This window comes from Globicephala melas, chromosome 4 (assembly GCF_963455315.2).
Source record: "Globicephala melas chromosome 4, mGloMel1.2, whole genome shotgun sequence".
Classification (NCBI taxonomy): domain Eukaryota; kingdom Metazoa; phylum Chordata; class Mammalia; order Artiodactyla; family Delphinidae; genus Globicephala; species Globicephala melas.
The window spans coordinates 135124093-135137515 of NC_083317.1; the positions used below are offsets into that span (position 1 = coordinate 135124093).

Below are 13423 nucleotides of genomic sequence, written 5' to 3' on the forward strand. Positions count from 1 at the left end.
GGCTGATTCTCTGAGCTCTCTAAGAGTGCCTTTGCAAATTTGCAAATTATCGTGAGACTCTTGGTTAAGATGTGTTGCATAAAAGGGATACAGTCTCTACTGTTAGAAGCATCTATGTGGTGATAGGCAGATTAAGTAACTCTCGGAAAGGAGGGCTGGTCGAAGATACCCGGGATGCTGCCAAAGGATGAGGTTCAATAGATGTTTAATTCATCCAGCCGACACACACACAAATACACCGCTATGTTCAAAGTTCCTACCATAAACGCTCAGAAGGAAAAATAACAGCTCAATATTAAAAGGCTGCAGCCCACAGGGACCACAGCTCTCTGCCAACAGGGGTATCTAAAGATTCTATCAACCGTGGGGACAACAATGGATCCGCCAACCCTCAGAGCCTGTCTTCTTTTGAGGTGGGGACACCTCTAGACACCCTGAAGTCAGAGGGAAGGTATCCCGGATAAACGTGGGGACACAGTCACGTCACTCTACTACAACAGCAATGGCCCGTGTTCCCACAATGATGCCAGCTAAGGGGCCAGGAAAGTTTACATACTACCTCACTGGTCTTTATAGTTTAAAGAAAGACACATCTGATATTTTTAAAGCAGTAGACTCCATTTCAATATTGACAGCTATTTCTATATTCTAGCCAACAGCCCACACTAATAATCATTTTGCCTAAGTGACTACAGTGAATGACGCCCACTTATATGTGCCCACAAGTCTTTATCCATGTAGAAAGGATGCTACTACTCAAATCCATATAGTAACTAAGTTTGAATATCTAAATATTCTTAATATTTGGAATGTTTTCCACTGCTCTATCTTGGTGATTGTTTTGGATTTTCATAAATGAGGGTTTCTTGGCTGCAGACAATTCTAAAATGCCTTTAAGTCACTTTTCATCCCTCTGTGAATTACCACATGAGAGTTTAACAATACAGTAATTCACCAAGCAAACCCACCAACGTCTGCGTTTATCTACAATTAGGGCAGGGACTACCAATCTGAAAGTTTTTTCCCACCAGCCCTCATCATTCCTAAAATTCCTTCCGAAGGCATTCGTCTCTTTGACTCATAAAGACATCTTTTTATAATAGTGCTTTGTTCTCCACCCTCACGCCCTGCCTATGAAAATGATAAAATATGGTCATTGCAAATAATTCAGAAAACATCAAGAAATGAAAAATTAAAATCACCAGCATTCTTAGCGACCAGCAGTAACCACTAGTAACATCTGAGGGTATGTACTTCTCAGACTCTGTGGTAATGCATCCCTCCACCCCATCACCAACCAACAAGAATCAACACTTCTGCAGAATACAACAAAAATAAACTAGAAAAGTGAAAAGCCACGTGGATGTCACAGCCATGTCAAACTGCTAAAGAGAAGAATTTCTAAAGTCTTAAGCTCAATTTCTGTATGTACTTCACCTTAATTGGTAACAAGCAGTGGCCTGTGGACCACACTATGAATATCTCTGTTCTAGACATTTTTTCTGTTAAATGTACATGTTCTTTTACTGTATGTATATATGCTTTTACATATACTCTACACATAGCTTTATATGTTTTCCCCCACTAGATTTTATTTCCACTAAATAGATCATGGCCATGGGTCCACAACCACACATGTCATCCTATTTTAATGCAAAACACTCTTCAAACCCTGGCATCTCCAAGCAGGGCAGAATCTTATACCTCCATGAGCTAAGACCTCCGGGAGTGAGGGCTTAGGGGAGCGGAAGGAGGTCACAGGTTGTGCTTTAGCAGCGCTGCCATTGTGCCCAGGGTTGGCCCTGCCTAAGGAAAGCCCAGGGACCAGTGCATTTCCAGAGCAGGCACTAGGGAAAAGGGACCTGCCGGTTTTGCAGGACACTGTGTATGGCAACGCCAAGAGCCACGAGTCCACAAGGTGTTTGGTTCTAACCACAAACTCTAGCCGTTCATTCCGACATTCATCGTACCCCTGTGTGCAGGCACTGCATGAGATACTAGGGCACAAAGATGGGGAGGCCAAGCCCCTCCCTCCAGGGAGTCCAGCGGGGGAGCCAAATACACAGATGACCAGAACACAGCCTAATGGATATGCGCGAAGCTGCTAGTGCCGGTGAGGACAGACTCCTGGGCACCGCCGCCCCATCCCCCACCCCCGGAGATTCTGAGTCATCAGGTCTGGGTGGGGCCCAAGACTCTGCAATTCCAGCTTGGTCCTGCGATGCAAAGACCACACGTTGATGGCACTGCTCTAGGGCACTGGTTCACCACCAGGGGCAACTTTGCCCCCCTCCCCTGGGACACTTGCAAGTCTGGAGACATGCTTGTCTGTCACAACTGAGGTGTGGGGGTGGGGTTGACTGGCCTTTAGTGAGTCGATGCTGCTAACCCTCCTACAGTGGGCAAGACAGCCCCCCACAACAAAGAACATCCATAGACGATGTCAACAGCGCAGTTGGGCAACTCCTCGAGAGCAAGACATTTGAACTCCAGGCCTCAGTTTTGTTATCAGCAAAATGGGGATGATAGTATCTATCACAGAAAGTCGTGCTGAGCATTCAGTGACTTTACGCAAAGTGCTTAGAACAGGGTCTGGTACATGGTAGGCATTTATTATTATTATTGTTATTATTATTAACTATCATTATTATTGAAGAGCAGACAAAAACAAGCAGAAAAGACATTCCAGGATGGACACAAGTCCTTCCTGCAAGTACCCACCATGCTGCGGCCCTCACCTGCCCTGCTCCAGTAACAGCAGCAATGATGTTTATTCATGGCCTACTACGCACCAGCAGTGGAATAAGGAAACTGAGGCCCAGAGACATTAAGTAACTTGCCCAAGGTCACACAGTCACGAAGGGGCAACCTGTTGACATTCATCCAACTCAAACATCTACTGAGCACCCATTATGTGCCGGGCAAATCCCAAGAGAAGACAGCCTAACACAGCAGGGCTCATGCAGGGAAACAATTGATTTCCACACCCCGCAGACCAGCCACAGAGCAAAGCCCTCTTGCTCCAGAGACTGCAGAGTCCACCCTGCTGTAATCCTAGCCTTACGAGCCCTCTCTCTGGCCCCTTGCCCAGAGCCGGTCTCTGACAAAGAGACGTCATGGCGGGGCCTGGGGGGAAGAGGGCAGAGCTGCGGTGGGCCTGGCTCCAATGCACATCTCGATGGAACTTGCTCTGCATCCGGCAGTCCCCGGCGCCCGCTGCCAGCCCCGCACGCAGGCAGCCTCTCCCTCACCCAGGCTGTGCCGCTAGCAAAGCCCTCCCTCACACAGTGTCTCCTCCTGTCTCCCAGGCCACCCAGGAAGAATAACGACACCAGTTCACAGACGAGGGGGCTCGGGCTCCAAAGGGGCAAGTGCCCCCAAAAGTCAGCAGAGCTCGGGTTCTAACCACGTCACCTGACGCCAAGACGTCCCTCCACCTACCCCTTCCCCATGACTTTGGGTTTTTTCCCCCTTGATTCTAAAGTAATACAATTCAGTGCAAATAATTCAGAAAATATAGAAAAGTATCAAGAGAATACGTCTTACTCAACTCTCACCAGATATAACTGGCATGTAATCCTTTCCTGATATTTTTATGCATATAAACATATTTTTTAGAATAGCATCATGAGTCTAAATCATGACTCCAAGCTTTTGGAACCTGTTTTCCATTCAGATGCCTTTCTAGGTTAATAACAAGCTGTGTCATCATCTAAAAGCCTGGATTCTCTTAGCTATCGCCTAGGCTTGGTATTCATTTATTTCCTTAACCCCCTACTGACAGTCATGCAGACTCACAATTTTTCCAACATTTTTAAACAATGCTGCAGCGAGCACTGTTGGACCTGCATCCTTGCCCAGTTAACCCCTTAAAATAAATTCTTACAAGCGCAACTGCTGGGTCAAAAGTCACTGTCCCCCAACATCCCAGCAGCAGTGTGGGGACCACTACCCAAGCAGGAAGCCCTAAGGCCTACTATTCCAATGGCCAAACTTCAGGTCAGAGCTGTGGGGACAGAAGTAGCCCCAGCTCGGGGGCCCAGGAGGCCCAGTAAAGACCTCAAGTGTGTTGATCTTTACAACCAGCCAATGAACAAAGGGTCCCATCAGCAATGCTCCCCGTCCCTAGCACTGCACAGGCTGCAAGGGATGTCTGCACTGGTCCCCTCCACTTGCTGGCTGCTAATCCTCCCAAATAACTAGGGTCCCCAGGCCTCGACTCCAACGCCCCCTGTTGCAGCAAAGCGTCCCCCGGCTCCCAAGACCCTGCCCGGGTCCCTCGCTCTGTGTCCAAGGCCTGAATCCAGGACCCCCTCCCCACCCCCACCCCCGCGAGGTGAGAACCCCACACAGGACTCAGCCCGCAGGGGGCCCTCAGTGCCGGTTCCATGAACGCCTCCAGGCCTCTGTTTCCTCAAACTAGATCTAACCTGGCTACAAAAGAGATCCCAGCCTCAGTCATGCACAACACACACACACACACACACACAGACACACACACACACACACGTGTCTTCAAGGGGAAAGTGCTAAGATGTGATGGCACTGTCCTCTCAGAAAAGAATCTCTCTCTTCCCGTGACTTGTGTGAAAAATTCATTACGAGAGAGTCCAGGCTGCTCCCAATTCCCCCCTGACCCCAGGTTTCCAAGCTCAGGACAGTCTTCTTTCTTTCTTTTTTTTTTTTTTTTTAAAGAGAAAATGTTTGCTGGTTTCTGGCAGGGACAAAGGCAGATTCTGGGTGCAGGCCTTATGCGAGTCTGAGGAACACAGATGTCCAGAATCAAATGCTTTGCAAACTGCCCTCGCCCAAGCACCGAGGGGAAGCACACGGCCATTTACAATCAACCGCCTTTGCCTCCCCAGGTAAGGACAGGCTGGAAAAGTCAGCTTGTGATTACTCAGAGCCAGAAAAGCTGTCTGTGGGCAGCTCGGCCTGGCTGTGTCCTTCCCCCTCCTCCTGGACCATCTCACACCCTAGAACAGCCCGCCTTCAGAGGAAGCAGGGGGAGTACAAAAACACTACACATCATAGTAAAAAATAAATAACTGGCACGGACTATTACAAATCTTGATTAAAATGATTTAGAAATTGTGCTGCCTCTTGTTTTAACAAACATTTGAGAAGAGATCGCTCTATTGGGTACGCATTCTAAAAGTGCATCAGTACATTTACCTGGACTGCCTCACCTGGCAGGGCTGCTGCGCACTGAATGACCTGTTTATCTCTCTCCATCCATCGCTCTCCCCACCCCCAGCGCACTGGCCCCCCTGGCTGGTCCTGAGCCGGACCAGGCCCCTCTCTCTCTCACCTTAGCACTGGCTGTTCCCGCTGCTGGAACGCCCTTCCCGCACAAGGCCCCGAGGCTCGCTCCCTCCAGATGGGCTTTCACGGAAGCAAATAGTAGGTGCTCAAGAAATACTCCATGAGTTAATAATTAAAGCTAACTAACCAATGCGCCTGTGAGAAAATATATGCGCTTTCTTAACTTGAAACATCAGACTTATATCCAAGAGCCTCTCTGGTTAAAAGGTTACTCCCTTCAACAGCTTGAAAAGGCTGGCTCTCTCAACACAAATCAGAGTGTCAAGGGGATACCATGCTGTCCAGACAAGGTCAGAGGCAAACCATGGTCATGGGAAGGAGCAGGTGTCTGCCTGACAACAGGCCAGCCATCAGACACCTTTGGTCATCTCCCATTTAAACTACCGAGAAACAGAATGGGATCCAAGGGCGAATCCCAGCTGACACCTCAGCTGCGGCTGCCCAGAGGCAAATGCGCCACAAACTGGTCACCAATTCGTTGTTTTTTCAATTTTTTTATACAATTTGGAAAGGTTACTTTCCATTTACAGTTATTACCAAATATTGGTTATTTTCCCCGTGTTGTACAATACATCCTTGAGCCTCTCTTACACCCAATACTTCGTACTGGTAACCACTAGTTTGTTCTCTATATCTGTGAGTCGTTTCTTTTATGTTATATTCACTAGTTGATTGTATTTTTTTAGATTCCACATATAAGCACTATTATACAGTGTTTGTCTGCCTTATTTCACTTAGCATAATGTCCTTCAAGTCTATCCATGTTGCTGTAAATGGCATTATTTCATTTTTTATGGCTGAGTAATATTCCACTGTATATATGTACCACATCTTCTTTATCCATTCATCTATCAATGAACACTTAGGTTGCTTCCCTATCTTGGATATTGTAAACAGTGCTATGAACATTGGGGTCACCAATCTGCTTTAATCACTCAAAGTCAGGAGGGGTGTTGGGCCCTGCGGACCAAAATCAAAAAGCAAAGGAAAGGAAATGCAGACAGCAAAAGACCCTCCCCTAGTGGCTACGAATTATATACAGTCAGTCCTCATTATTTGTGGATCCCAAATCTGTGAATCTGCCTACTCACTAAAACTGATTCCAAAATCAATACTGTGCTGCTCCACAATCATCTGTGGACCCGCACAGAGTGGCAAGAAACTCCAGTAGCCTGACGTGCCTGCTTCCAGGGAGGATGAACAGACGCCCTCCACCCTGGTCCAGCTCTCATGCTGTAAACAAACATCCTTTACACAGTCCATTTAGTGCCAGGCTTTCTGCACTGCTGTGCTTTGTGTTGGTGATTTGGCTGTTTAAAACAGCCCCCAAGCCTAGCGCTGAAGTGCTGGCTAGTGTCCTGAGCCCAGGAAAGCTGTGGTGAGCATTATGGAGAAAACATGTGTTAAATGAGCTTCGATCAGGCTGAGCCATGGTGCTGAGGGCCAAGTTCAACCAACAAGACACATTAAGTAAGGTGTCTTTAAACAGAAACACACATAACACACGGTTACGTACTGATCAGTGGATGAAGGTGTTGGGACCAGAGGCTCACAGGAGCCTAATGAGGTTTAAGTTCCCGAAAGCCGCTGGTCACAACATCTCCCTTGGGAGCCACGGCTCAGTATCCACTAATTCAAGGTTCACGGCGACCTTGGTGAAAACTACCGCGAATAAGGACAACTGACCATATACTAAGGTGGCTGCTTCCTGACCCGCGTCCTCTGGCATTCCCCCTCCCCGCCCCCCGCCATCATCCCCACTGCTCTCTCCATCTGCCACTCCACACACCGGCTCCCTCGCTCAGCAGGCTTCTGCTCAGGTGTCTTCTGGAGACTCCTCTGTCACATCACTCTCCTACTAGACTCATCACAATCAGTAAGTACTAGCGAACCCTCCACGCCTCACCCCCACCTGAAACGTCAACTCCCGGAGGCAAAGCCTCTGTCTTGTACCCATATCTGCCTGTATCCGCAGGGGCCACAGTGCCCAACACAAGGTGGGTGGCCAGTGCTTGCCTGAAGGGACACAGCCCACCACACACACGGCCACAAGGTCCCTGGCAGGTTCTGGGAGCATGACAAGCATCCAGAGAGCCTGCACGGAGGCTGAAACCCCACAGATTAGATGCCCACTATGGCCCAGGGCCACGTGCACCTCCTGTGCACTTGAAACGCGGCTGGTCCAAAGTGAGATGTGCTCTAGGTGTAACAGATGCACAAGATTTCCAAGACTTGGTACAAAAATATATGTAAAACATCTCATTCATGATTGTATTGATTCCATATTGAAATTATTGCATCTTGGACATTCTGGGTTAAAGGAACTAGATTAAAATTAACTTCACCTGTTTCCTGTTGCTTTTGAGCATGGCTGCTAGGAAGTTTTCATGACGTACAGAGCTTGGCACTATAGTTGTCTGAGTCCAGCTGGGTTATAATAATGCCATGGAAAGGGCAGCCAGTGACACAGGCCAGCCCTGACCACCTCTCTAGGCTACTGCCTAACACTCTCCAGAGGCAGGCAGGAAACACCCGTCCCGTGGCTTCCTGTGACCCACAAAGACCTAAGTGTGTTCCGACAGAGGGCTCAGAAATCAAGGAGAAAGAGTTAAGAGATGAAACAATTGTGCCCTCAGAAGGGGAGCACCGCCAGAACAGGGGCCAGCATCGAGCAGGCCTACAGGTATGTGTTGAATGAATAAACCAGTACTTTGCAAAAAAAAAAAATCATTTCTAAGTTGTTTGTTCATATTTGGGATAGAATAGGAGAGCTGGAGGGGACCTGGAAAATGACCAGGCTCCGCCATGTCGCTGAACTGTGAGGACGCCGTGCTTCCGTGTCCTCCCCGGGAGAAGAGGTGGTCCCTGCCGGTCCCTACCTGCCAGGCCCACGCCGTCCAGTAGAACTTTCTATGGTGATGGGAGTCTTCTCTGATTTGTCCAATACAGTGCCTACTGGGCCCTCGAAACGTGGCTACTGTGACTGAGGAAGTGAAATTTCATCTTATTTAATTGTAATTAATTTAAGTTTAAATTCAAATAGCCACATGTGGCAAAAGGCTGCCATCCTGGACAGCACAGCTCTGGCCTGCTGTGACAGGCAGGAAGGAGATAAAGCTTGTAAAAGCACTTCGGAAATGCCAAATCCTGACAGAAATGGTAGGGGTTTTGTTGTTGGATGTATTACAAACGCGAGATTCTGAGAGATTTCAATTGCCCAACGAAGAGACTTGATTCATCGTAAGTGAAAAAAATTTAAACACACAGACTGTACTTCACCTGGGGGAGAAGAGTGTTCATAGATACCTGGAATCAGAACAGAGCAAGAACACTTCACACACAGCTCAGAAAACTAGCTTTAATCCTCTGGGCCACTATACCTCCAGGGCCTGGACATGCAGGCAGAAATCAAGGTTGCCAGGGTGTTGCTGGTAAGATTACATTCCTATCTCCCACCCCCTCACTCTAGGGACCAGCGGTGTCCTGCCCCTTCCGCTGACCTTCCCTGCCATTCCTCCTGCTACAGAAACGGGTCCTCCCACAGCTCTCAGACAGAAGCGGGGGTTGTTCAAATCTGATGGATGGTAAAACCAACCGGTGCTGAAAAGGGATGCGGACTAAGTGGGAGCTGTGAAGAATGCTAATCTGTTTACACTCAGGTTGGAAGATGCTCATGAAATTCAAATCAAGTTCTCGGCTCCCAAGATTCTTCCCAGCAGGAAAGCCCTTCCCAGTCTAAACAGCTTTTCGGTACCATTAAGATCATCATATTCTACGCACCAGCAGACAATAAAGATAAAAGAAGCAGGGGAGTGGAAGGGGGGTGAATGATTAGGGCCGGAAAGTCAAACAAGTCTAAGTCTTTCTGAGGAAACACACAATATTTCTGAGTAAAAGTGTAAGGAGCTGCCCTAAAATATTTAAAAGATTTTGTGAGCTCATTCATTCTTGTCCATTAAAGAGCACAGCTACTTTTCCCCTCAGTCCTTTTAACTTTTCCACAGACACATTAACTTTAGGGCTTAAGCGTGTGTAATGCCCTTGGTTTGGGCCCCTCGGAGCTTCCATGATGAAAACCACGTGAAACTGGATCCACACGTGTTCCACCCACAAGCTGGCCTCAGTGGTGTAATTTATTCTGTCAGGCAGTAGGCTGTTGCTCAACTTCGAGGAGGGAATGCCAGCAACCACCCTCCCCAGCTATTAAAACAAAATGAACCAGCCTGGTGTCAGCGGGACAGACGCCACTTCACTGAGAAAAGAGACCCAGCTTTCCGTACCTCAAGTTCAGTCTCCCGTCTGTTGATATCATCCGTGGATTGATTTAACTTCTCCAGCTCTCCCTGATGAAGAAAAGGGAGAGAAAAAAGATTCAGGGGTTTGTCTTTTGTTGCCAGTATGACTCAGCCCCAGTACCTGCAAATTACTCTGGCACACTTTGTAGGAAGAGGAAGGAGTCAGTGGTAATTCTCAAGGAAAACAGTTGAGCCTTGGCTGGAAGAACAAATGAATGTCAGCATTTCTGAAACCTTTTTCTTGATGGTGGCCTTTTTGAAAATGACTTTAAGGTCCTAGGAATTTGTCTTTTCTTAGAAGGTCAATTATTTATTCCAGGCATGTGCCTTCACGTAAACCCACCTGTTACAAATGGTTTAGAGGCTGAATCAAAACAATGCTTTCTGCTTTAGAGCAAGGATTTTGCAGAAAAGATAATAAAAGAAAACAAAGCCAAGCCTAAAGTATAAACCCAATGAAATAATTTAAATCAAGGGTACAATTCTGGCATTATCTCATCCATGGTTGAGTATTTTTCTGTAGGAATGAAAAGTCTTTTGCAAACTGCTAGTTATTCAACCTACCTGGCTGTTTTACAAAACAAACAACTAAAACTAGCTTTAATCCTGATCCTTTAAATAAACATTCACACACTGACATTTTGTAAAAAAAAAAAAAAGTGCCCAGCGTGAAGTTAACTCCTTTTACTCAGCAAACAAAGGACCTTGTGAACAGAATTCCCCTACCAAGAAAACAAAATTGAGTAGCCCGAACTGATTTTATTTAATAGAATTCCTAATGCAAAGATTTTTCCACCTGATTTTTATCTTGCTAACCTGCCATAACAATTCATTTAAATGCAACAGCTGAGTTAAATGAGCTTTTAATTGATCTGCGCGCTGAAAAACCAATTAAGTCTCCAGAAACTGCAGCGCATGCTGAAAAGCAATATTAAAAAAAAAATCTTTATGGAAAGGGTAGAAACACGGGTCTTCGAAAGCGATGTGCTGTGCTTTCTGCTTGGAGGGTGAAGAGGTTAAGCTGTCACTCCGAGATCTCGGCTTAGAAATCGTTTTTAATCATCTCCCAGAGAAATGGAGGCACAGGAACCGGGCCAACCCTCTTGCCTTCTCGCGCGTCAGCTATGCGCACCGCTTGTCCCAGATTTCTGTTCACACCCGACCTCATACGGAGGGAAAGCTGGGTTTTAAACCGTTTGAGGCCAAGCGGAGAGCTGAGCCAGTGGTGACAATAAGCCCTTCGGTTTGCTAACAATGAATCAGAGGAGAAGGGAGATGGCTCAGGCCGGGCACCTCTGCCAGCAGGAGGCTCTGACCCCCAGGCACGGGTGGCCGCCCACCTGAAGGGGCCGACGACGCCCACCGCCCCGGGAGCCCGCGCCTAAGCGGCCCGCCCGGCTCCCGGAGCCCGGAGGTTGTGCAAAGCCCGCGGCGCCACGAGCCTGGCCGGGTACCCAGACGCCGGCGTGGCGCCCCCGCCCCCTTTCCTCTTTGTTGCGCAACCGCCCGCAGCGCTGGGCACGCTGCTGCGACCCCCGGATCCTGACGGGGAATCCCGGCGATAGAGTCAGGCTGCGTCCACGCGGGCACCGCAGCCTCCCAGGAACTGGGGGAAACCGGGTACTCAGACCCTCTCCTCCAGCCCCGGACTTAACGCTGCCACCTCCCCCGGGCGCAGGCACCGGTGGGGGGGTTGGGGGAGGCGGCTGCGAGGCGGGCTCAGTGCAGATGCCGGGGTCCTTGTGCACCCCCGCGCGCCCTACCTGGATCCGGGGGTCCACCTCTTCCTCCTCCTCCAGCCCCGGCTCCATCCCCTCCTCCTCCTCCGAGTCCCGGGCTGGCGGCGGCAGCTCGGCCGGCTCCTCCGGACGGCTCCGCTTCGGCGCCGCGTCCATGCGGGCGGCGGACTTGGGAGCGCGGGGGTGGCGGCCGCAGACTGGGCCGGAGCCGTCTGGCCACCGCCCGGCGAGCTCAGAAGGCGCCGCTCGCCGCCGTGGGTTCCCGGGCCCAGCTCAGGAGGAAGTGGGCGCGGTCGCCCCCTCTCCGCCGCGGCCGTCAGCGCAGCGCCGCCCGCTCCGCCCCCAGCCCGCCGGCTCTGCGCGGCCCCGACTCTAGACCTGGCCGGCCGGCCGGGATAGCCGGGGCTCCGTCACAAAACCTCACTCCCGGAACGCGTGAGGGTGGTGAAATGGGGGAGCCCTCACCCCCTTTTACCATAGCAGCCCGACTAGATCACAATTTACGGAAAGTCGGCCGCCTGGTGTCAGGGTGCTTTTCTCTCCCTCCCTCCTCTGCTAAGGCAATTGACTGCATGCAAGGAAAGTTTGGGGTATTCCCACCATCTGAAGGCACCTTTAGAAGCTTGTACTCAGTGACCCTGGACCAGTCCCAAGACTCACTCAAACCCCCGTGTACACTCAAAGCACTTTTGTCCCCTTGGGTTAACCTGGGGAAATGTGTGTACCTGAAGATTTCCCCAGAAAAGGGAACTGAAACATATGCTCACATAGACACAAAAGAACAAAGAAGGGAGCCAGCTGCAGCTCCTTGCGTGGATTCCTTGCCCAAAGGCTGCGGCCCCCATTGAGCAGAGCTCCATACGCAGGCTCCTGTGCTTTCACAGTTGCAGGATGGTCCTACCTGAAGAGGCAGGAAGCATGGAAAATCCATTGATCAGGGATGTGCGAGAGTGAGCGGGTGCCTGCCAGTACACCCTTCTCAAGGAGATGCGAGTATAACCCCTGTTCATGGGCACACGCCATCCAAGGATTTATGAACTGGTGAGGTTTCCTGCCCACCCTGAACAAGCGGAGAGCCAGAACTTGCCTGGCAAATTCAATATCACAAAAAGCCAAAGAATAAGGGGAATGTTTGTGCTTTTATGAAATGGCCGGGCCACTATGATGTCAGGAGAGCAGAAGGTCAGATGACCTTAGCAAAGCAGGCAAGGACATTGCCACTGGCCATTGCTAATGTCTCCTTCACTACAAAAATGCAGAGCGTACACACTTTCTACACGGAAGCTTGTGGCCTGAGGGCTCTGTGAGTTCGGAGGGCAGACTTGCTTGAGAAAGGAGCTTCTTTCCGAGAGCCTGTCATTAAAGCCAACCTTGGGAAACCTGCTTATGATGGTTTTATCAAAAGCTAAGTCGGGGGGGTTACTCCTTGGGCAAGGTTCCACCCTACACACCCTGGCACTGTGGTCCACCATCACAGGAGCTTCCTTGTCTCCTGGAGGTAACACAGGTGTACACCATGGGCTTGGTTCTGAACAGGTCACACCTGTTCACTGTTCTTTAAATCAAGTGACAGCAATTCTTTGTGAGATGTTCTCAAATTCCCTGCTAAAGCCATAGTTGCTTTTCATTTTCCGACGATGGATGAAGGCAGGGTCAAGATGGCCATTAAGAGTCACAAACTGAGACAGAGGTTGAAAACAAGTGAGGTCAGCCCTGATTCTAAATGCTTCCCAAGTGATGGAACCTCATCATCACCATTCAAACAATAGCCTCCAAATTACATTACGGTTTAAGCTTAGATCTAAGAGCAATAGGGTGGTTCAAAATGCCTTTATGGGGGGACTTCCCTTATGGTGCAGTGGTTAAGAATCTGCCTGCCAATGCAGGAGACACGGTTTTGATCCCTGGTCCGGGAAGATCCCACATGCCAAGGAGCAACTAAGTCCGTGTGCCACAACTACTGAGTCTGCATGCTGCAACTACTGAAGCGCACGTGCCTAGAGCCCATGCTCCGCAACAAGAGAAGCCCGTGAACTGCAAAGAAGAGTAGCACCTGATCGCCAC

The 13423-nt window shown here is 49.4% G+C and overlaps 1 protein-coding gene across 1 annotated transcript in view; it reads right to left on the reverse strand.

The window, feature by feature from the left end:
• The window catches only part of SH3BP5 (SH3 domain binding protein 5), a 79271-nt gene extending 67620 nt beyond the window's left edge, over nucleotides 1-11651 (reverse strand). The window contains exons 1-2 of the mRNA XM_030876400.3: nucleotides 11384-11651; nucleotides 9606-9668 (exon numbers count right to left, since the gene is read on the reverse strand). Of these exons, the coding sequence (XP_030732260.1) occupies nucleotides 9606-9668; nucleotides 11384-11515 (195 nt within the window). The 5' untranslated portion in view covers nucleotides 11516-11651. The remainder of the gene's footprint in view (nucleotides 1-9605; nucleotides 9669-11383) is intronic.
• Nucleotides 11652-13423: the final 1772 nt, after the last annotated feature.